This window comes from Pelobates fuscus, chromosome 4, assembly GCF_036172605.1.
Source record: "Pelobates fuscus isolate aPelFus1 chromosome 4, aPelFus1.pri, whole genome shotgun sequence".
NCBI classification, from domain to species: domain Eukaryota; kingdom Metazoa; phylum Chordata; class Amphibia; order Anura; family Pelobatidae; genus Pelobates; species Pelobates fuscus.
The window spans coordinates 102,890,307-102,913,076 of record NC_086320.1 but is presented as its reverse complement, the minus strand read 5'-3'; the positions used below and the strand labels follow the sequence as shown (position 1 = coordinate 102,913,076).

Sequence of the window (22,770 nt, the reverse complement as noted above, 5' to 3'; positions counted from 1 at the left end):
TGCGCATGCGCGCCAATGGCCGCTCATTAGACCTCCCCATAGGAATGCATTATTTAAAGCTTTCCTATGGGGATTCCAGTGATGCTGGAAGTCCTCATACATAGAGTGAGGACGTCCAGCGTTCTTTAAAACACTTTTCGTGTTCTAAGAACACGGAAGTCCCTCTAGTGGCCATCCGATAGACAGCCACGAGAAGAGGACTTAACCCTGCAAGGTAATTATAGTAGTTGATAAAAGCTGCAGTAATTACACTTGCAGGGTTAAGGGTGGTGGGCGTTGGCACTCAGATCACTCCAACGGGCAGAAGTGGTCTGGGTGCCTGGAGTGTCCCTTTAAGCCAATGTTCTACCTAAGAACAAGAATTTTCATCCAGACCAATTTCTTATAGTTTGAACACTAACCTATTGTGTGAAACCGTATTGGACACCATGGTAAAATCCAAGTAGATCACATCTCCACTGCAACACCCTAATCTATACTTCTACTTACTGCTTTGTAGAATGCAATTTAGTTAGTTTGACATGGCGTATGTGTCATAAAACCATTGCTAATAACAATGTTCATCATAATGAATTCCTGATTATTATCCCTTAATAACCCTTTAAATACTTTCCAAGTAACAGAAGTTAAACTTACAGGTCTATAATTTCCATCAGCACCAGTATGTGTTTATTATTTGTTTGGATTCACTATATTGTACAGCACTTCTGGATATGTTGGTGCTATATTGATACCTAATGATAATAATAATATACAATTTTTCTCTTAAACATCAGTACACCTGATTTTCCCCCGACAGATCTCTAGAATTGATCTTACCGTTTTCAACCTGTGTTCAGTAGTTTCAGGCCTGTCAAGTTACACAGTCTCTCCATGTGACAAAATTAGAATCACGGACAATCCCACCCACTATCCACTCTCTAGCCTAGCCCCTCCCTCTCATAATAGCAGACCTGCCAAAGATCACAGGTCTGTAATTTTTTAAAAACACCAAAAAAAAAAAAAAAATTACTTTTTCACATTTTAAAAGAAAATTATTAAATGTGTATTTAAATGTTCTACATTTTGCAGTTCTTGGTAAGTTTACAGTTAAGCGAATAACCCTCCCTGTTCCAATAGTTATAGACACAAATGAGACCAGAGAAAATGATTTTTTATATGATCTAGTATTCCTCATGCATTATTTTATTCTATGTAGCTCACGGGATACACAATTTCTCCTTGTACTATAAAACATGAACAGTCATATGAGAGATACCTGTACTGCATTCCTCCCTTCATAGCAGTGATGGTACTAATGTAGAGAGGGCTCTAGTACAAGAATGTTTGAATGTAAGCATGTTTTTGTAGGGAGTATGTGTGTGAATGTAGGGGTCCATTTGTGCAGAGTGTAAATATTTGAATGTAGTGGTGTGCTCATGTATAATGCTGGTGTTTGAATGTAATGGTGTGTTTGTATGTAGTGCTCTCATTTGAATGCAAGGGTGTATTTGTGTATAATGTTGGCGCTTGAACGCAGGTGTGCATATATATAAGTAGAGTTGCCATTTCATATATATTCGTACTGTCAGTGTGTGAACACTTACCTCCATAATGTACTGGAATCTCAATCTTTGGACCAATGACATAATGCCCTTCTTCCAAACTGTGAGCCGTTATTGTCGTCCACTGTCGGCATGAATGGATCAAGAGATAGTCATTTTCCCGCAGGCCTTCAATGCTTTCCGCTACAAATAAAACATGTTTTTCAGAAATAGATCTTCTACAATAATCATCACCATACAGAAAAACACAAACAGACAATCTAATCTATTTACAATGATATGAAACAAAAATACAATACCCACAGGAGAATTATCTGGGCATACAAAAAAACATGTGACATACAATAAGGGAGAGACTTGAATCCAATTAGCCTCTGTTTACAAATACAACACATGCTAAAAAATAAATAACATAATTAACAAAACAAAATTAAATAACCTAAGTCAGAGGATTTATTTATGGGAAAAATAAAATAGATCTATATTTTTCCAACTTTGGAAAGTTGTTTTTGGGGGAAAATAAAAACCTCTTATTTTTTCTCTGACTCTCATGAGAATGGTGAACACAACTCTGCTGGAGGGAAAATGTTTGCATTTGAACGTAGTTTACTGTAGTAATTTTAATGACCTAAGCAGATCCAGTACAATGACTGCAGGATAGAGATACATACTTATTTACTACAGTCTAGATCTTGTAAGTGATATGCTTGTGTGATAGCATTTCCCACGAATGGGCTAACTCAGCATAGCTGTGTCTGGGCTGGCTCACCTTCCTTCTATGACTCATCAATCAGTTCTCCTATTACTTGCTGCCTCTCTTCTCTTAGCTGGGGATCAATACCTTACCCTTACAGGTGACCTTCATTAAGCTGCACCGAAAATACTCTAGGACTTTTATGGAGGCAGCATTTAGACTTAAACACATCATGGACAAATCTCTACTGCCTTTTTGATTATGGACTACAACGCCCATCAATCTTGACCAATCCGAAAAGCCCAACAGCAGCATACTTTCCAAGTGTTCCTATTTAGGAGGGACAGTCCCTGTTTTGATCCCTCCGTCCCTCTTTGATATCCTAATGTTCCTCTTTACAGCAATAATACTCACAGTAATGTGCCTTTAAACCAAAATAAAGGTGTTTAGGAACCAGTATGTGTATATAAGATGCAAGTAGAACAAGAACAATGTATCAAATATTAAGTCACCCAAAATTAATAAGAGCAGCCACACCCCTTCTAACCCCCTACTAACGTCCCTAAAATGAAAGCGCCCCTCTTTGTCCATTTGAATTGTTGGCAGGCATGCAACAGCTTGAATTACATTGTCATTATTCCCAATTTCCCAAATCAAAGTCTCAAAAACAATAGGGCTTATTTTTTGCAGCAAATTGCAATGATAAAGGCAAAACGCAGGCTAAAATTGTGGATTTGGAATCTGGAAATATTCCATTGACCCCTGGCATCATATCATGGTGTATACCCCTGTGCTATTTGTGTCAGCTAGTGGAAAGCTGTCCTGCTAATATACCCTTTGGAGACCATGTATTATGTAGGTATGGAATCTGGAAAGTATACCAGACCTCAAAAGAACACATCCATAGGCTTCACTGTGGGGTGCAAATAATCATATGGTTTATTTTGGATCAACAAACAATCAACATGCAACATTTCAGCCTCAAGCCTTAATTATGTCATGTTAAACATGTACGTTTACTCTGTTTATTGATTTAAATAAATCTTATGAATATTTGCACCACACCACAAAGCCTATGGTTATATACTTTGAGGAATTTTGAAGAACTGAGGATCCCTGTCTCCCACAGTGCTTCAGTGTGACAAGTGGCTACCCTTAATTTACCTGTGTGCAGACCTACCCTCCCGATTTTTACTTTTTTTTTTTTTTCTGGGGTGGGGGTTGTTAACATGGAGAACGGTGCAATATCTGTGGCAAGCTGCTAGTACTGTCCCCATATGGGTAACATCTAAAGCAAGGGTATTACTTTTACTGGAATGGGAGAAAATGAGAGTCAAATGAGCTAGCATCCTACTCAATTAAGCAAGTCTATCTCTCTTGTAAGTAATATCCAGCTGCAACATCCTTACCGTAAGAGACCTGTTAGAAACAGCCTTATCCTGTGTAATGCAACAGCCTGCATAGAATGTAACAGCATATACTGAAATCTAACTTATTGCAACAAAAGAAAGCATTTGCACTTTGGACAAAAAGTGTTATTATAGGTAAAATTGCCTTTTAAGCCACTTTATTGTTAGCATTCTTTTGTGTTTGAAATGATTGCACTTTGCAAGGAGAGGTCTGATTATGTATCGGTTCCACCCTCTGCGTTTTATTTATTTATTTATTTTTAAACAGTACATTTCCATGGTAACACGCCAGTAGAGTGCCGGGCACCATGTAGGATTATTGTACAGAAGTTCAATGCTTAAACTTTTAACTCTGTCAGAGTCCAGTAGAAATGTACAGCTAGTCCATTTGTATTTGCTCTCAGAGGTTTATCTACAGTTCCCACATATTCTACCATTTCACTCATTTGACGAGAAACTACAATGCCCAATTTAAAAAAATTAAATAAAAAAAATTGTGATCATTGTTTAGTAGATATATCCCCAATAAAACATACATGCAACTCATTATGCATTTTCTTGAATCTGCATCTTGTCTGCATCCTTTGCAAGCCCTCCCCTTCTACCCAGCTCAGAATTTCTGTGTCTGTCCAATCACAGTCTTCCCAATGCAGTTAAATAAGAAGTCTTTGCAAGGTGGGTGCTCTAGGCACTTGCTTCCTCTTGACTTTAGCTCAGCTGAGCTAAACAAACCCAGAAGTAACAGGACCGGCTGCCTGATTTACACCTTGGGGGGGCCCATACCCCTCTCCACAGTGACAATATCCCCCTTTTAAGGGCTCTTGGGACCAAGCCCATAGTCTGTGAGCAGGATACTGGCCTTCAAGCCTCTCCAAGAGTCTGTGGCAACAAAACTTCAGTCACAGTCTCAATTAAGGGTGCACTACCGAATAGACAGTTTAGAATCACACTACAGGAAATTGTGCTTTCAAGTAATTATACACACTGATGTTAAATTCAATTTATACTCCAAATCAAAACTAACATTTATTTACATTTAGAAACAAAATGTGGAGCCCATTGCTGCAACTAAATTAGTATGTATAAATATAAATCAAAATACTAGATAATACTACGCAGTTGCTAAGTTTGTGAAGATCAAGGTAATCAAAATCAACCATAACTTTAGAACACTGTCTAACACAGTGCAATAAAATACAAGATAAAAAAAAAAAGTATTGAAAAAGTGATATCTTTTTTCAATTAATTTTTTTGTTGAAATGGTAGCACTCAAGGAAACCTACTAAACTGTTCAAACCCTATTTTGGGCAATATATGTTTAGTCATAGCATTATAAATTTGCTGGTGTTTTTTGTTTTTAAAATTCTGTTTTGTTTTTTTATTGAAAAAAAATGTAAGCAAACTTCTTCATTTTCTAAATATAAGGACTATTGTACCTGTGCAGTTTTATCTCTTCCCGGTTGCAGTTATCAAAATGTTAACTTGCTTTGTGTAACCCAATAGATAACTTGGGTCAAATTACAGTATGATTTATAAAGGGAAGAAATAGAAGGAAGCAAGACTTAAAGAGATAAACTAAGTTATAAAATGCATATTTTTTATGTATTTGAACAAATTATTTAAAATAAAAAAAATAATGTATTGATTTTTTTAAAATCCTACTAGAAGCCTTAAACGCTGCCCTTACTTAGATACAGAAGTTGCTTATATAGCTTAGCTGATCTTTTCCCTTTTCAGCTATACTGTGTATGTACAGTTATCACTGCAAACTGTCAAATCCAACGCTTCTCTATGAGAATTGCTTCCATAGATGATAACACTGCATACTTGGAATTTTAAATCGAAGCCCCTAGCATTGCTACTTGATTGATAGACTTGACGAAGGGGAAAAAAAGAAAACAGTACAGGACATTAATGCGCTCCTCTATGTTTGTGCAGGTAAATCAGTTTTGTTACAATATAATTCTCCAAAAAACACAGTGACAAAGTAAGTCATGTTTTAAACAAACTAGTAGTTCTTCTGTGAATAGCCCAAGAGAAAATCAATGAAGAGTGGGCAATTATAAAGGAGCAATTCAGCTATAATTTTATTTTTTTCATGAGATGCCAGAGTTTCATTTACATTTGCCTTAAAGGACTTCTGTAGGCACCCAGACAACTTCAGCTCAAAAAAGTGGTCTGGGTGCCAGGTCCTCTTAGTTTTAACCCTGCAGCTGAAAACATAGCAGTTTTAGAGAAACTGCTATGTTCACACTGCATGGTTTATCCAGACTCTAGTGGCTGTCTTCCTGACAGCCACTAGAGGCCGCTTCCGTGATTTACACGGAGTAAATCACACTTATTTGACGCTGGACGTCCTCATGGGGTCCAGCATCAAAAAAGATCCCCATATGAAAGCATTGAGTAATGCTTTCCTATTGGCGGGGTTTAAATGCATGCGCGCCTCTGGCCGTGCATGCGCATTCGGCTCCACTCAGGAGCTGACAGCAATGGAGGAGGAGAGGTCACCAGTGCGCGAGGGAGCCCTGCACTGGATTAAGGTAAGAAAACAAATAGTTAACCATTTATAACGGGGCCCTAGTCATCTAAACGGTGACTAGGGCTCTATAGCGTTAGGAACACATATTTGTATTCCTAACACTATAGTGTTCCTTTAATGATTTAACAAATTACATTATATTCTAAGACCGTTCACACAAGGCAAAATCAGGGCAAATATTGCAAATTAGCAAAGAAATAGAATCCGTTCTGTATACTTTCTCTACGCTGAGTACCTGGTGCAAAGGACCGAGTTTGTAATAACGATGATTGACAGGGAGCTAAGATGGAGGCACCCAGTTGCTGGATTAAAAGGTGTGGATTTCTACATTTCATTATCCTTTTCACACCTCACATATTTCTTAAATACAGGGATCAGCAAACACAATATCAAAAATCCTGAGAAGTGACAGTTCCTCTTTAAGCAAATGATAATCTGACGAACTAGAACAAACAATGTAAAATGCTTTACAGCCTCTGTAGTGCGTTGTTCTGTCTTCAAGCATTCACATTATTAACCTATGGTGGCAGGAGAACTTTTTTCACTGCAAAATTACAAATATAAATTGGCTAATTCTGAATTGGTGTACTCTACAATGAATAGAGGTAGCAGCAGACAATGGCAAGAAATGCATTGTGAAGCAATATTGTAAAAGTGGACTGCAGTGGTTATGGTGCTTGTCGTGTTCCTTTAAATGTAAAACTAAAACAACAACAAAAGGTTCACACAAAACGTTATAGCGTAATGTAATGTGATAGTAGGAGGATCAAACCCACTATAAAAAAAAAAGACAGAGAGAGAGAGAATCCTGTAGGTGCAGATGAGGAAGAAAGTAAATTGGCAGAGTTAGAACCACTGAACAGACATGCAGTCAATATCCTGATACTTTCCTAGGTCGGAGAAGAAGCTATGCACATTATTTTTATAATTAGAGAGAACATGGCCACAACTATCCAACAAAGCTTTAGAATTGTGCAGTGGGGAATAAACAGCAAATTAGAGACAAACAACAAATGTTAAAAGGAAGATTACCTGCTGTAAAAAGCAGGATGCGTAGGGAAGTGTTCGTGTTGAAAGGTAAAAGACAAATATGCATTCCGCAAAGCTTTACAATATTATTAAATGGACGCTCCTGGCACCAAAACAACTTCATCTAAATTAAATTGTTCTGGTGCCTGCAGGCCCCATGGGGCAATCTTAACTCAAGGGGTTAAACCGTCTAACTTTTCCAAGTCAGTTTTGTGAATGGGTAGTCACTGTTTGAGTGCATCAGCTGACCGTTCTCCTGCCCGGCAACACTTTTTTACTTCCTGAAAGAGAAATTTCAGAAGCCAGATGCCACCTGGGGGAGTGGACATCACCCCTGCTGGCAACTTAGGGGTTAATATATTCAAGAACGGTTTATCCTCTTGAGGTAAGAGTGCCTCCGGGGACCTCCTAGCACCACAACAACTTTTCTCCAATCCAATTCTACTTCCAGAGAAGCATTAGGTATGAGATGCACATGTGGGAAACTCAAAGTAAGGTGCTGCAGTCTGACACCGATCAGACACGGCAAACCAGGCCAAGAAGAGCTCTTGGATTTGCGGATTTAGATTTAAATATATGAGACTCCGCACACATGTTTTAGGGCCATTAAAGTCACGTGTTGGTGGATTGAGAGAGGACAGGCACAGTATAAATATTCATATTTCGTCAAACTCTCCAAAGAAAAATAATTATATTTAAAGGGATTAGCGTCCTGCGGCGAACAGGCGCTAATGCAGGACGCATTAAACTGCCCCATAAGAAAGCATTGAATCAATGCTTTCCTATGGGGAACAAATCTGACGCTGGAGACAGCCACTGGAGGCAGACTTAGTGCTGCAATGTAAACACTAAGTGCAATAGGGACACTGTGCCCAGACCACTTCAACGAGATGTTGTCTTGGTGCCTGTACGGTCCTTTTAATAAAAAATAAAATAAAGAATATTGGTAAAGTCAGGTATCAATGGCTCAAGGACAGAAGCGGGTTTCAAATTTGGTCTTTGTGCAGTTCATAGATAAGCAGCCACCTTGGTCTGCTGTAAACCTGATGCCCCCTGCTTATACTTATCCGTTTTACTTTGTTATGATTAAAACCAGTTGAAGGAGCAGGTAAACCATAATTAACATCACATTGCCAAATTAAACAAGCCATGTGTATTAAAACCAAATAATGGTTATCATCAGTCAACACCTACTTTAAGTTGTCATGTTGTTGTTGTTAGTGCGATGTAAATGTCCCTGAGAGGAGACACAGCCAGAGTTATTTGTCACTGTGGCTTTAGAAGATATCACATTAAACAAGCAGAGGTACAAACCCCTCCTGCTGGGATTTTGCTTATAGGTGTATTGCTAGTTATACATTTGTCAATTACAATTCATTCATTTACCATGTAAGCTGACATTTTGCACTGTAAAGTACATTGACATAGTACAACATGTTTAGGTCAGAAGGGTAGAGATAAAGCACGCCATTTGCATCTCAGTGAGATAGCTCAGTGGGCTAATGCACCATCAGTAGAAAGTGATCTATTTGCATTTCTATATTGCAGCAAGGAACTATAGAATATTCACAAAGTATTATTTTTTTCACATTTTTATATGTTGCCTTCTTATGTTACAACAGTTTTATTTTTTTCCCCATATCTACACTCAGTACTCCATGATTGAAAATAAAAAATAGATTTTTTTTTAACATCACTGCAAATATACTAAACAGCAAAAAAATAAAGAAATCACTTAGCAGTCATTACAGCCTCAAGTCTTATGTGGTATTGTGGGACAAGCTTTGCACATCTGTATTTAAGTAGTTTCTGCCATTTGCCTCTGTAAATTCTCTCAAGCTTTGTCAGGTTGAATGGGGAACGTCAGTGGACAGACATTCTCAGGTCTCATTTTTGGGTCCAAGCTCCTCTGTTGTCTTGGCTGTGTGTTTGGGTTCATTGTCCTGTAGGAAAGTGAACCTTCAGCCCAGGCTGAGGTCCTGAACGCTCTGAAGCATAGATAGGGCTATCTCTGTATTTTTCTGCTTTCAACTTTTACGCAGACACCACCAAAGCAGGATGCTACCACCATCATGATTCACCATTAGAATGCACAAGTAAAGAACCATGCCTGGTTTCCTCCAGACATGATGGTTTGAATTGAAGCCAAACAGTTCAATCTTTATGTCATCAGACCAGAGCATTTTATAGGTCAAAGTCTGAAAGTCCTTTAGGTGCTTTGTTGCAAATTGGAAGTGGCCAGACTGGAGTGCTGCAGTGATGATTGAGCCTCCTAAAATTTCTACCATCTGAACACGTGATCTCTGGAGCTCATCTAGAATTACCATCAGGTTCTTGGTCACTTCTTACTTACGAAGTTACTTCTTCCCCATTTGCTCAGTTTCTACTGGTTGTTTCAAACTTTTTCCGTTTGAAAATTATGGAGTCCACTGTGCTCTTTGGAAAGTTTAGAAAGCAGACAATATTTTTTGCAGCCTTCTCCAGATTTGTGCCTCAACACATTCCTGTCTCTGTCCCTTTAACCTTGTGTCTAGGTTTACAGCAGTGAGACTTTATACAGACAGATGTGTGACTTTCCAAATCATTTACAATCCATTAGGTGGACTCCAATCAATCAAAGACTAGAAACCTCTCAAAAAATGATCCAGAGAAGTGGGATGCACCTTTGTCACAGCAAAGGGTCTGAATACTTATGTTACTGTAATATTATATTTTTACTTTGTGATACATATTTTCAAAAATTATTTTTTTATTGTCATTATGGGGTATTGAGTGTAGATAAATGTTGGGGAAATATTTTTTATATATTGTAGCATATTACTGCAGCAGCAAAATGTGCAACATGCGTCTCAATATAATATGAATGTACTGTGTAAGCAGTGCCTATGGCGAGCAATTAGTTGCTTACACAACAATGCAATGACAGTGAATTCAGCCACCATTTAAATACGGATGAAACTGATATTGCCAACATGGAAGTTCAATATGTTCGCATGGGATGCAGACATAGGGGCATTGGGTGACCCCTCCGTTGACCCTGAACCAGAGAATAGTACCGACTTCATACTATCAATGTAAATACTACAATGGCATGCAGTGTTTATGGCATTTCAACTGCCCCTTTAATAATATGCATTAACACACAATAAAACATTATTTTCTAGTTATAAGAGTGAGCTTATAGTAAATAGATAAATAATGCATACATTTTATAGAGATAATATGTGTACACACATGGGCATTTTCACCCAATTCCAGAGGCAAACTAAAGAGTTGTAATCGAGCATTATTATTATTCCCTGTTGACAATGGGACTGCAGGTTTTGGCAAAACTAGCTTCTCTGGAAACGTAGCTTAGTGAAAGGTGTCATTTCTGACTATATTGTTCCTAAAATTTAAGATTCGACTGACAGTTCTTCACAACTGCTCCTTTAGTAAATACACCACTACACCACAATGAAAGGATTACAATGTATTTTGTCATGGCTACACATTGCGTGCACATTGTGAAACCAGTTTGTTCTGATCTGAATTAGGTCAGTTCACCAAACTGACAGATCTGTATTCAATGCAAATAGGTTAATGGTAAGAGGAACCTGTCTTTTACTGGAATACAAGGAGCTGATGGTCTTTGTGAATTGAAGCCTGGCCATATGTATACATATCTCTTTCAATGGGTCATGCGGTCTCACTTAATGTTCATATATTGCCTTTGGGGAAAAAAAGATCTATATCTATTACAAAGGGAAAACAATTGATTAATAACTGGTGTTAAAAAAAATATTGTAGGCAATTATTTTGGAAGGGTTCCATAGCCTTTGATATATACGCAAATCAAGTAACACGGAATTCTGTCTTTCCTAGACACCAGCAAAACTTCAACATTGCGTCATAATAGATGACATCTGTATGTGCTGTATGACATCATAGCTGCAAAAAAAAAAAAAAAGGGACTGGGCAGGAAATGAGCAGAAATGAGCAGCATGGAGAGTATTAAACATGTTCATCGACAGAAAAAGCTTTGCAACTGGAGATTAATTCTTAAAAGAACACTGGATGCATCATAACCACTGTGCTAAGAGACGAGGGACGCAGCCTCTGGTTTTTGTCAAGCAGTTTTACATTTACACAGAGAGGACACCAACACACATACTTAAACATAGAGGACACTGACAGACATGAAAAAACGGGGACACACATTTACACACAGAGGAAACTGACACACACTCACTGATTTGATAAACACTGACAGACACACTTACACACATTCGCTGATTTGACACACACATTCTCTCTCACACACTCCCACATTATTGTTTTATTTTTTTAGTCCACCCAGTCTCCCTATGTTTGGGAGACCTGGAGTGGATTCTTTCCCTGCGATCTTTATGGTCTTCTTGCTCTGCTCCCTCAATGTTTAGTGATGCCAGAGCCAGAATACACACACACACACACACACATATATATATATATATATATATATATATATATACACATACATACCGGTACATACATACATACATACACACACACACACACACACCATGAAGGATGTGTCCCCAATTTTAACACATGCCATAGACGATAAAAGTATGCATACAAATCTAAATAAAAATAAACCTTACATTTAATAGTTCACAGACTCCTGCAGCTAGCAGACTTCTCCCTGACTAGGATTCATAAATCTGGAGCCTTTTATTCTGATCGAAGGATTTATTTATTTTTATCCCATGTTATCCCATGAACTTCTCCAGCGGAGTTTACAGGATTTGTAGTTTAGCTCTGAAACACATTTCAACTGACTACAAAGGATGCTATCGGCCGGTTCCCAAGCTAGGTCACCAAAAGGTGTGAAGCAATTCCTTGAGCTGCCAACCACGTTTTGTGCGACCATAGCTCTGGCTCCCCATAGCAGAGATGAAGGCGAGTTGGAGAATGGGAGAATGGGAGAATGAAGAAAAATATTATATTGCTGTAATCTTGGATTATATACATTACAAGAACAGATACTGTATTAATAAATTATTTAATAATAATTCTGAACAAGAACAGAATTTTGTTTGAGCAGCAATATGGCTCTACGTGTGGGCTGGTTTTGGCCGTAGAGCAAGACATCCAAAATTGTTTCATTGGCAATCTCTTTCAGGGACAGATCGATTCTCAGTTCCACCGATTATTACAGACAATATTTGGCATATTTATGATAATCAGTATCGGTCTTGTAATTTATAGACGACTGATCTCTTCCAGTCCCCCGCACGCCATCTTCTTCTGCAACCAGAAGCTCAGTCTGCCAGCCAATGAGGCACCGCATTGTGAACTCACATCACCCCTCACAGTCCCCGCATGCTGAGCTCAGCCACAGTCTGGGAGTATAGACAGTGAATAATCTACTGCTGTGTACTGGGCTGCCTGCCTGAGAGTGATAGGAGTGTGACACTCCTATCAGTAACAGGACTGTACATGCTGGGATTTCAGCCATCCCAGCATGTACTGGCTGTCTCAGAGTGATTGGAGTGTGATTGCAGTCAGTATGTTCAGTTAATGCCACATTTGTCTTGTAACTGTATAGTATTTTCAAAACTTCATGTAATGTAAAGAATATCGACACTGTATCGGCTCTGGAAAAAATGATATTGGTTGATCCCTACTCTCTTATTACAGCCATATAGATATATGAGCATTCGGCACACAGCTTTATAAGAAAGAATCCCAGAAGGTCCTTGAGGATGCCACTTCTATAGAGCCCTACACACCAATAACAGTAACTATATAAATGTCACAAGACTGTAAACTTCATAATATTTTAAGGCTCTAAAAAGGTATGAAAATAACAAATAAAAATAAAATAAACTATAAAAATAAAACTTCATTTATGCATAAAAAGCCTAGTTCTCAAAATGTATAATTCATAAAATATTATTAAATATTCAGAAAACAGAAATAAAACTAATGTGTAGTAAGCATGGTATATTCTTTACAAAATAGCATTTGGTATGAACTTTATGTCTGAAAACCATATTTTACTACGAATAGACAAATTCTAGCTGAAAGTGTAATCCGAAACTTGCGATTCTGGGTGACAAAGGGTTAATGAAATTGTTCCAACATAAAACTAAAGTAGAGGACAGCCGGGGGTTAAAAATGGGCAAAGACAGACACTGGAGACAGGACTGATGGCAACGTGACAATTATTAGTGCTAATCCCAGATTTCAGAGACAGGATGGTGCCAGTTTAGGGTATCTGGAAAAAGAAAAGCACTTTTGCATTCCTAAAAAACATCAAGAGGCTAAATAAGGCATTGACGAGATGAAAAAAAGTTACAAGAGTTTACAAAGGCGAAAAAAAAAACCAGGGTATTATCCTTCTTGCGGCCAGAACTGCTCTGATGTTTCAGTTTGGTTTTATACAAAATAATTTAATTTATAGCTCAAAGTATTTTCAGAGCTCAGCGAGTGCTTAAAGTATCTGTAAAGCTAAAGAGGTTTGCACATGCAGAAACTGTTTAAATAGTTCTATAACTGCGTGACTCAAAACCAGATACACACTCCCAGCTTGTGCGAAAAGTCATGAAGATTAACTTCAATGTTTGCAAACAAAAGTAGCTTTACTTGTAGTATAGTAACAGCTAACCCTAGCATCACAGGTGTATGTTAACAACACATCACATGACACGACCTGAGGGAAAAAAAAAATAGGTCGGCTTTGTATTAGGGGAAATATAGCTTACAATGATCTGAACTGTCAAGGTCAACAATCACTGGTATGGTAGGTTAACAATCCCACATCCAAACACCAGAAAAAAAAAGATAGAATAAAAACTTTTAAAAAAAATTATAAGGACAACAAAAAACACTGAGCAAAAAAGAAAATATTAAAAGTCAAACGTAATACTCTGAGGGGTTTCATATGTCGGTTCAATTAATGTAAGTAACACACTCAAAGCAAATGAATCAGGAAATGATATATGTGTTTAGACACTTCAATCATTACAGTGCTGCTTATAATGGTGATTTTATTTTTTGTCTTGCTTATCTTGCTGTTTAAGTAAGTAATAGTATTATAAAGGCATATTTATCCAGCACTGCACACAGGAACTAGGACCATGAACGTTCCTGGAGACTGGGACCCGCCAGAAAGGCCCCTTTAGTCCTTTTCTAGGTGAACTTCATCAGTGAAAAGAGTAACTTCACTGTCAATGCCCCCTCTCATGCCTGCCCACCTTCCAGATCTTCCAAGACAGGTGGACATTAAAGCAGGCAATGGATTTAAACTACAACTTTTTCCTACAATCCATTGTGAATTCCCAACAATTTACATATTAAAGAATAACCCTGATAATGTCATTATAATGATATAAGGCCTTTATGACTGTAGCACCAAAAGAGTACCAGGAGTATTTCTGACATTCAAAAAATAAATAAGTTAAAAACGTAAAGGGACACTATAGTCACCAGAACAACAAAAAGCTTATTGAATTTGTTCTGGTGAGTAGAATCATTTCCTTCAGGCTTTTTGCTGTAAACACAGAGTTTTCAGAGAAAATGCAGTGTTTACATTACAGCCTAGTGATAACTTCACTGGCCACTCCTTAGATGGCTGCTAGAGCTGCTTCCTATCTCAGTCTTGCCTAGTTTGAATCACAACATGCAGTATCTCCTCCCCCTGCATGCAGACACTGAACTTTCCTTACAGAGATTCATTGATTCAATTAATCGCTATGAGGAGATGCTGATTGGCCAGAGCTGTGTTTAAATCATGCTGACTCTGACCCTGATCTGCCTCCTTCACAGTCTCAGCCAATCCTTTGGTTAAGCATTGTGATTGGCTCAGAACAACACTTCTGATGACATCAGCAGGCAGCTTGCTGTTCTGAGACAGACCAGGGCAGAGACAGCAGCTTCAGGCTTGAATACAAGTAAGATTTTACTATATTTAGGTAAGCAAGAGGGGGTCAGGGGGACAAGATGGTTGTTTTAACACTATAGGGTAAAAAATATATGTTTGTGTTCCTGACCCTATAGTGCTCCTTTAATGGCAACAATGATAGAGAATAGTGAGTTCTCATTATTTGCCTCACAAACAGCCAAGCCTCCAGCATGTAACAGTACTTCTGCACTTCGTCTGAGCTATAAAAAGCAAGAATAAGAAATAAAAAAAAACTTGCACAGTGAAACAGATTTATTCACTAATGCAATGAAGAGACATCACTAACATTTCATGTATCTTGGAGTGCTTAATATAGATATTCCTCTCCATAAAACAGACATAGATAACAAGTAAAACAATTTCAAACCAAAACTCTGTGTCAAAGTATATCATATATTCCAAACATTAACATGCATGGCTATATATGTATCTTTCGGACTCATTTTCCATCTGTACTGTTGGGATTTAAAGGAACACTGTGACGAGACCAATCTCGCCACATTGCATTGGAGAAGCCTGGTTGCCCGCCTTTTGCCTTTGGACTATGGCCCCATGTTAAAAAGCCTTCTTTTTCCCTGCAGAAAAGGCTTGTTCATGCCTTTCTGCCTGGCGGTCGGTAGATTCAATCTACCGAACAAACAACTGAATGACTGGACCACCTGTATTGGGAGTGTGTCGGCAATTTACCACCCAGAAACTGCGGTTAACCGCAGCTTAATTGACAAATGCTGGGTGGCCTTCGTTCGTCTGCCACACACGTGGCGGCGGCCATTTTAAAGTCCCGAACGGCCAGCGGTGTTCAGCGCCCAAACTATGGAACTGGAAAAGGACACGTATTTGGGCTAACACCGCTGAGCAGTCAGCCTCCTTGCTTCTGCATTCGGTCATTTAACCGGATGCCTGTTCATTCGGTAGTTTAAACCGTATGAACAGCATTACCCCAGATAGCCAAAAGACTCTGGCTCCATGGCGATTGAAATGTATGTATGTGATCTGAGCGCCATTCGGTAATAATGTGCGCTCAGATCTAAGCTATCTGGGGATAGGTAGAATGTATATGTTTTGTGCAACAGTTGTAACTTAATACATTTTTGTGTCTTTTACTGCCATGTGGTTAATGGAGTTTTGGCTTTGTCCTGGGAGATAATTGGATTACTTCCCAATTATCTCCAGGACAGAGGGAGGGACATTAGGAGGCATTGTGGGGATGTTTTACCTCTGTGTGTCTGTCATTGGTTCATGTCTGTCCTTTGTCACAGTCTTCCATCTGGTCCCCTAGGGGAGTGTCCACCAGGTGGAAGACCTGCATAAATAGTGGGCAGGTAGCCCTCAATAAACCAGACCACTGCTTGACAGAGCTCTGTCTCGTCTTTGGGGGGGATTTACTGTATGCTGTTAGAGACTGATTGCCAGGAGTGTAAGATGCTTGGATGCTTTTTCCTGTTCGTCTGCTAGCAACTATTCATGAGGTTCCAGTTCGGGAGTTTGGAGTGCTATTTTGTATGCAGTTCGGGAGTTTGGAGCATTCCCTTGTATTCAGTTCGGGAGTTTGGTGTTCTGCAGTAGCTGTGCGGTTTAACCCCGTTATGCCCGGGGTGCCGTTACAAACACTATAGTCACCTAAATTACTTTAGCTAAATAAAGCAGTTTTAGTGTATAGATCATTCCCCTGTTTAATTCACTGTTATTTAGGAGTTAAATCACTTTGTTTCTGTTTATGCAGCCCTAGCCACACCTCATCTGGCTATGATTGACAGAGCCTGCATGAAAAAAAACTGGTTTCACTTTCAAACAGATGTAATTTACCTTCCTTGCAATAAAGGAAGCCCAAATAGGGCTCTATTTACAGGAAGTGTTTATGGAAGGCTGTGCAAGTCACCTGCAGGGAGGTGTGACTAGGGTTAATAAACAAAGGGATTTAACTCCTAAATGGCAGAGGATTGAGCAGTGAGGCTGCAGGGGCATGTTCTATACACCAAAACCGCTTCCTTAAGCTAAAGTTGTTCAGGTGACTATAGTGTCCCTTTAAATCCCTTTCTTTTGCCACCTTCCTCATCACTGTGTTGTAAACTATTAATTGACGCAAACACCACTGTATGATAAACAAAGCACACAGAAAAATAAACTCTACTAATGAGAAATTGTGGTGATATCCCTTGAGTTCTATATAGACGCAGGTGCTCAAAAGCCAAATTGCATTTCTCAGCCTGCAATTTATAATGTCTTGCATTGAGTCAAAATATCGAATTTGTTAATGGTGCAAAATGTTTCTAGGTATTTGTTGTTGGTTTTGTTTTTTAGCTAAAAAGCTTAAAAAAGATAAAACTGTATGTTCATTGAGAAAGTTAAAATAAAAGTTACTTTATCAATGGAATCTAAACATGACAAAACTAATATAGCTTTGATTTAACTTCCATAACCACATAGTTTGAGCATGGATTACAAATTCAAGAATTACTGTTATTTTCCAAATCTTCATTTAGGGGGCGGGGCCGGGCCGCCGGGCCGGTCGGACGCGACTACAATGAGCTCCTGCACAATGCTGCTCAAAAGGCCCTAAAATACTCGTTTCAGGGCACGATACCCTGCCATCAATGAAGGGAGAAAGGTGCCAGCATACCCTGAAGCCTGCATGTTATCCGATGCAAGCCAGGCAAGTTATAAGGACCGAAACCGGCCTACACGTGGCAGAGCACCAGAATGCCGGCGGCCATTGCTGAAGAGTCATCCCGCGACAGATCTCTAAACAGGGGGCGATACCGAGCCCGGGGCACGGCCCTGCCCTCCCCCCCAGCGGCCGGCGGGGGATATCCCGGCTTCCAGGCGGTGGCGCGGACCACAACGGAGATACCCGCGAGGTTCAGATGCCGACCGCCTGCACTGGCACCGGCTGCATGTGACTCAGCCAGCCAGCAACATCAGTGATGCACGCACGGGGACTGGAACACCCGCCTGAGGAGACACCCAGACCGGGAGCAAAGGAGATTGGCCCCATCACAGGCGAGAGCACACAGTAACGGTGCTCTCGCAAAATTGAAGAGTGAAAAAGGAGAATACTGGCTGTGAAGGGCCATATTGAACGGCCCATGCGGACCTGAGCACCGCCGAGCGCTGGATGGAGCCCCCGTGATGGCTGCCTGCCTGCTGGAGGAGTGGATGCCCCAGCCACTGGGTATGTTGGGGTCCCCAGACGGCCGTGTCCCTGAGGCCGAGAGCCCGGTGGGGCGGGCCTGCGCGGCCCCTCCGGCGGACCGGTGGCCGGGGGGGGGGTGCGCGCCAGCTCTACGACAGAGGCCGGCACCGGGTGAGACAATGGGCAACCTACTCCTCTGAGTCCAGGACCTTGGGTGGTGTTGGGGAGGTGCAGGGAGCGAGGGGCCCATGGACTCTAGGTGTGGGAGTCGGATGGATAGCCCCTGCCCCCGAGTGCCCACAGGGCTACGGAGGACCCTGGTGACGGACTGGGGTTGTTGTGGGGAGGACAGACAGAGGCTCGGCGCCTCAGGAACGATGAGGCAGCAGCGTACAGAGAGGCCCTCTATGCATTAGCCACAAGGACAAACCAACCCCGCAACCGTTAACAACGATAACAGCTCCTGACTACTCTTGCCCACTCCCATATGGGTTTGCGCTTAAGGTTAAAAGTTGGAATAAATTGTAGTTTTGCTTGTTAATGAAAATGATATTAGACTACAACAGTAATACAGCCGTCTACCACTGCATATTAGTTCATCAGATAGCTTCATGATGTATTTCTGCACAGCAGTTTAGTCTACAGCATATTAGGCCTGCCAGGCAGCATCGTCCAGGGCGGCCACAGAATGAGAACAACTGCATGGTTAGATGATGGTTCAGTATACCCAGTTGAATAGAACTAGCGAGGAGAACAATAGAGCATACACTATGCCCCAGTAGGGAAGTCTATGAAACATATACTTAGATATATTAAGTCAGGTAACTGTACATTAACTGACACGTCAGACATGCATATGCACAGGTAACAACTGGTCTAGGACAAGTGTTTACGCCGCACTCCTGTTACTAGATATAAAAAGAGCTTTTAAGCCAGGCGCGATGCTATCAGGTGCAGTACTAACATAAATTGGGTTTAATCTGAAACGAAAATCACTGTTGTGAAGTTTATATATGCTTAATTTAGTTATTTGTATGTTACATAAATTACGTATATGGCTACCCACGCTGAAAGCGCCATCACACGCGCAGTTAGACATGGGTACTGCTCAGGCGATTAATAAGCTGGTAAAATGCGTTAAACTACATGTCAAATGCCTTTGATATACCATTTGTCGCAAAGTCAATGTACATCTAAAATATTCTATTACCTGCTTATTCTGATTTATGAGCCTCTGCGCAGGCACCATAAGTTATTTTCAGATTCGTGAAATGTCTGCCCACGCTTTTTTTTTTTTGTGTGCGACATTAATAAACATATTTAAAACAAATCTTCATTTACAGTTTATAGAGATTTTATAACTCTAATAATTCATCTTTCTGCTACCTCAATGACAGCTGGTATAAAAAAAAAAAAAAAAAAAAATCAATCTTTACTAATAAAATGTTTTACTTGACAAGAGTAAAGGAAGATTTTGATGAATAGAATAATCAAAACATGATTTAATAAAGACATTTTTATCCCACACACATTTCTGAGTGAATGGCTGTACAGATAAAGTTTTGGAAAAGGGATGGTGAAAATTAAATCAAAATTTTGATCCTGGAAATGAGCTATGTTTTTATAAAAGTTGCAGAAACCCATAGCAACTGTAAGAGAGACACTTATGTCACCCAGTCAACGTCATCTCAATGACGTCGTCTGAGTGCAGTACCCCTGTCCTTTTAACTCTGAAAGGAGTTTATTGCAGTTTTCTAGAAACTGGAATGTTTACATTGCAGGGTTATGTCCGCCTTCAGTGACAGCCACTAGAAGCACTTCCACGGCACGGACCAAGTAAAACCCGGTCACGTGATGTTGAATCCCCCATAGGAAAGCATTGATTCAATCCTTTCCTATATGAAAGACTGAATGCATGCATGACTCTCTCCACACTTGCTCACGAGGTCCCCAATGATCTTGAGCCTTGGTATTGTATAAGGTAAGTAAATCTTTCAACTTTTAGGTGGAGAACCTATATGGATCTATAGAGCTAGTAATACATGATTGTAGCTACTGTGCAGAGGCATTCTCAGTAATCCAAGTGCTGTAAATGGGGTCTGCAGATATAACAGGCCACACAATATCTTCATGTGACTTTTCTCACCTGCTACCTACCAGGAGGCTCTCCAGAGGTTACTTTTTCATCCTACCCCACCTTGGTAGAGTGATTAACCCACCTATAGTGATTCTAGCCATGCTGGAAGAATTGGGTGGGGGGGGGGGGGGGGGGGAGGTTTGGTTTTCCAAAGCATAAACTCAGGATGGTATAGCTTTTCCCATAAACATTAGCTGAGACTGAGTGTAGAGGGTCAGAAAACTTCATTAAATGAGAGACATACAGGATATGTATGCATAACATTGTTTAACAGAAAAAATTTACAGCCAATCACACAAAGTCCTGCTTTGTCCCCTATTGTTCCCAGATCACGCAGTTTGAGCAGATCGTATCCTTTGATAGCCTTTCTGGTCTCCAGTTCAAGGTCTTTACTTTAAATGGCCGCCTGGGGGTTTCTTTAAATATCTTGGATTCCCAGTAGAGCTCATAGATGTCATATGAAAGCTTTCTTCCTGACGCCTCCTCGGTTTGGTGTATATTCGAAGTCAGGGTCAGAAGCAAAATTAGTTTATAGATTTGCCGCAAGATAAGTAGCCATAATAAATGGGGGAGTACCTCATCTACGAAATAATGTCCTCTGGGAAGTTGTAGGATGTACCCGGAAGGGAACTCTCTTGTGGGCAGAAACAACCTTTAAAGCCAGCAAGCAAATTGTTTTAAACAAATATACAAGCCAAAATAAAGCAAGAAAGAGTTGAAAAGTACGTAATAAATGTTTATAAACTAGCTATAAAACTTGGTCAGATTGCATTGTTCGGCATGTCTCTCAGCTTGGGGAGTTTCTTCAGCCCCCACTCCCCCTCCTACTGTCCCACCCATCTCCGTTTCAGACCAGCTTACTAATGACAGAAACAGGGCATTATTGTGTAGCGTCAGGAGAAAGAAATCTGACACCCGAATCTGCCCTGCATGGATCACACTGAATTCAATCTGCACGTGTGTAGTTTAAAGGACCACTAAAGGTGTCAAGATATCTCATGAAGTGGTCTATGTGGACTGGCCATGTCCTTTTAACCCTTCAATCTTTAACATTTGCTGTTTAGTAGATACAGCAATGTATTGATTAAAGGATTAAACATGCCTCTAGTGGTTGTCTTCTTCGCACTGCAATGACCAAGTTTCACTCGGTTATGTGACGTTCGACATCCATGTCATTGAGGACGTCAAATGTCATTAATTTAATTAAACATCACGAGGACGTTGAACGTATTAGATTCAATGCTTCCCTATAAAAAGTATTTAATTGGGTGCACATTCACGTTTCGCAGAGGAGAGAGGAACATTGGATTGGACAAGAAGATAGCAAGAGATGCCTCCAACATGAAGTTGCAGAAGGAGGAGCAGTCACAGAGAGTCTTGGAGTTGAAAAAAACAAGTATAGCTTTTAATCATTATTACTTTAGTAGAGTTGAAGACATTTTCCAATTTAGCTTTTTTGCCTGAACATACACACAATATATGCTAAGGTAATGCCTGAGACTTCAACAGATAGAGAATGCAGAAAAAGGAGGTTCCTTGGCTAGACAAACCTCTCCATGGTGTGTACCACTGGGAGATAGTGGATGTGGCTCACATGACAAAATCTTACCAGTGGTTGGAAAAGGCAGGACTGAAAGACAGCACTGAGGCACTAATCCTAGCAGCACAGGAACAGGCACTCAGCACAAGATCAATAGAAGCCTGATTCTACCACACCAGGCAAGACCCAAGGTGCAGACTGTGCAAAGAGGCCTCTGAGACATTCCAGCACCTTATAGCTGAATGCAAGATGTTAGCAGGAACAGCATACACAGATAGACACAACCAAGTTGCTGGGATTGTGTACCGAAACATCTGCACAGAATATTGATTAGACCTGCCTAAGTGGGGAGATACCACCCGCCGCTCAGGCGATATAGGTGCAGAATTTATGAATACTAAGTAATCTCTACTTAGTATTAGTAAATTTGGCTGAAAGACCAATTTAGGGATTTCAGCTTTTTGGTAGATAGCTCCCTAATTCCCACGGTATTTGGGAGCTATCTACTAAGCGGCTGCAAGATGCAGCCGCGGCACAAATAGGATCGGAGTTTCATTCATCTGAATGAAATTCCGATACGAACAAAGTCCCGAATTGCGTCCTAACACGAATGGAGAAACTGTTCTCATTCTGTTAGAGCGCAATTTTGTAGTTTCAACCGCGTTCTGTCGGGAAAAGTAAAAGGAGGCTACGTGGGAACACGGAGGAAAGGTGAGAATTGTGGAAAAATTGCTCTGACCACCTGAAATGCAGCACACTTTGCTCCTCCGCTGGCCAGACATAGAAAACCTCCATAAGACAAATATTCCCTACTT

The 22,770-nt window shown here is 40.1% G+C and overlaps 1 protein-coding gene across 1 annotated transcript in view; it reads right to left on the bottom strand.

The window, feature by feature from the left end:
• Positions 1–22,770, bottom strand: part of GAREM1 (GRB2 associated regulator of MAPK1 subtype 1) — a 170,036-nt gene that overhangs the window by 131,785 nt on the left and 15,481 nt on the right. The window contains exon 2 of the mRNA XM_063451433.1: positions 1,587–1,727. Within this exon, the coding sequence (XP_063307503.1) occupies positions 1,587–1,727 (141 nt within the window). The remainder of the gene's footprint in view (positions 1–1,586; positions 1,728–22,770) is intronic.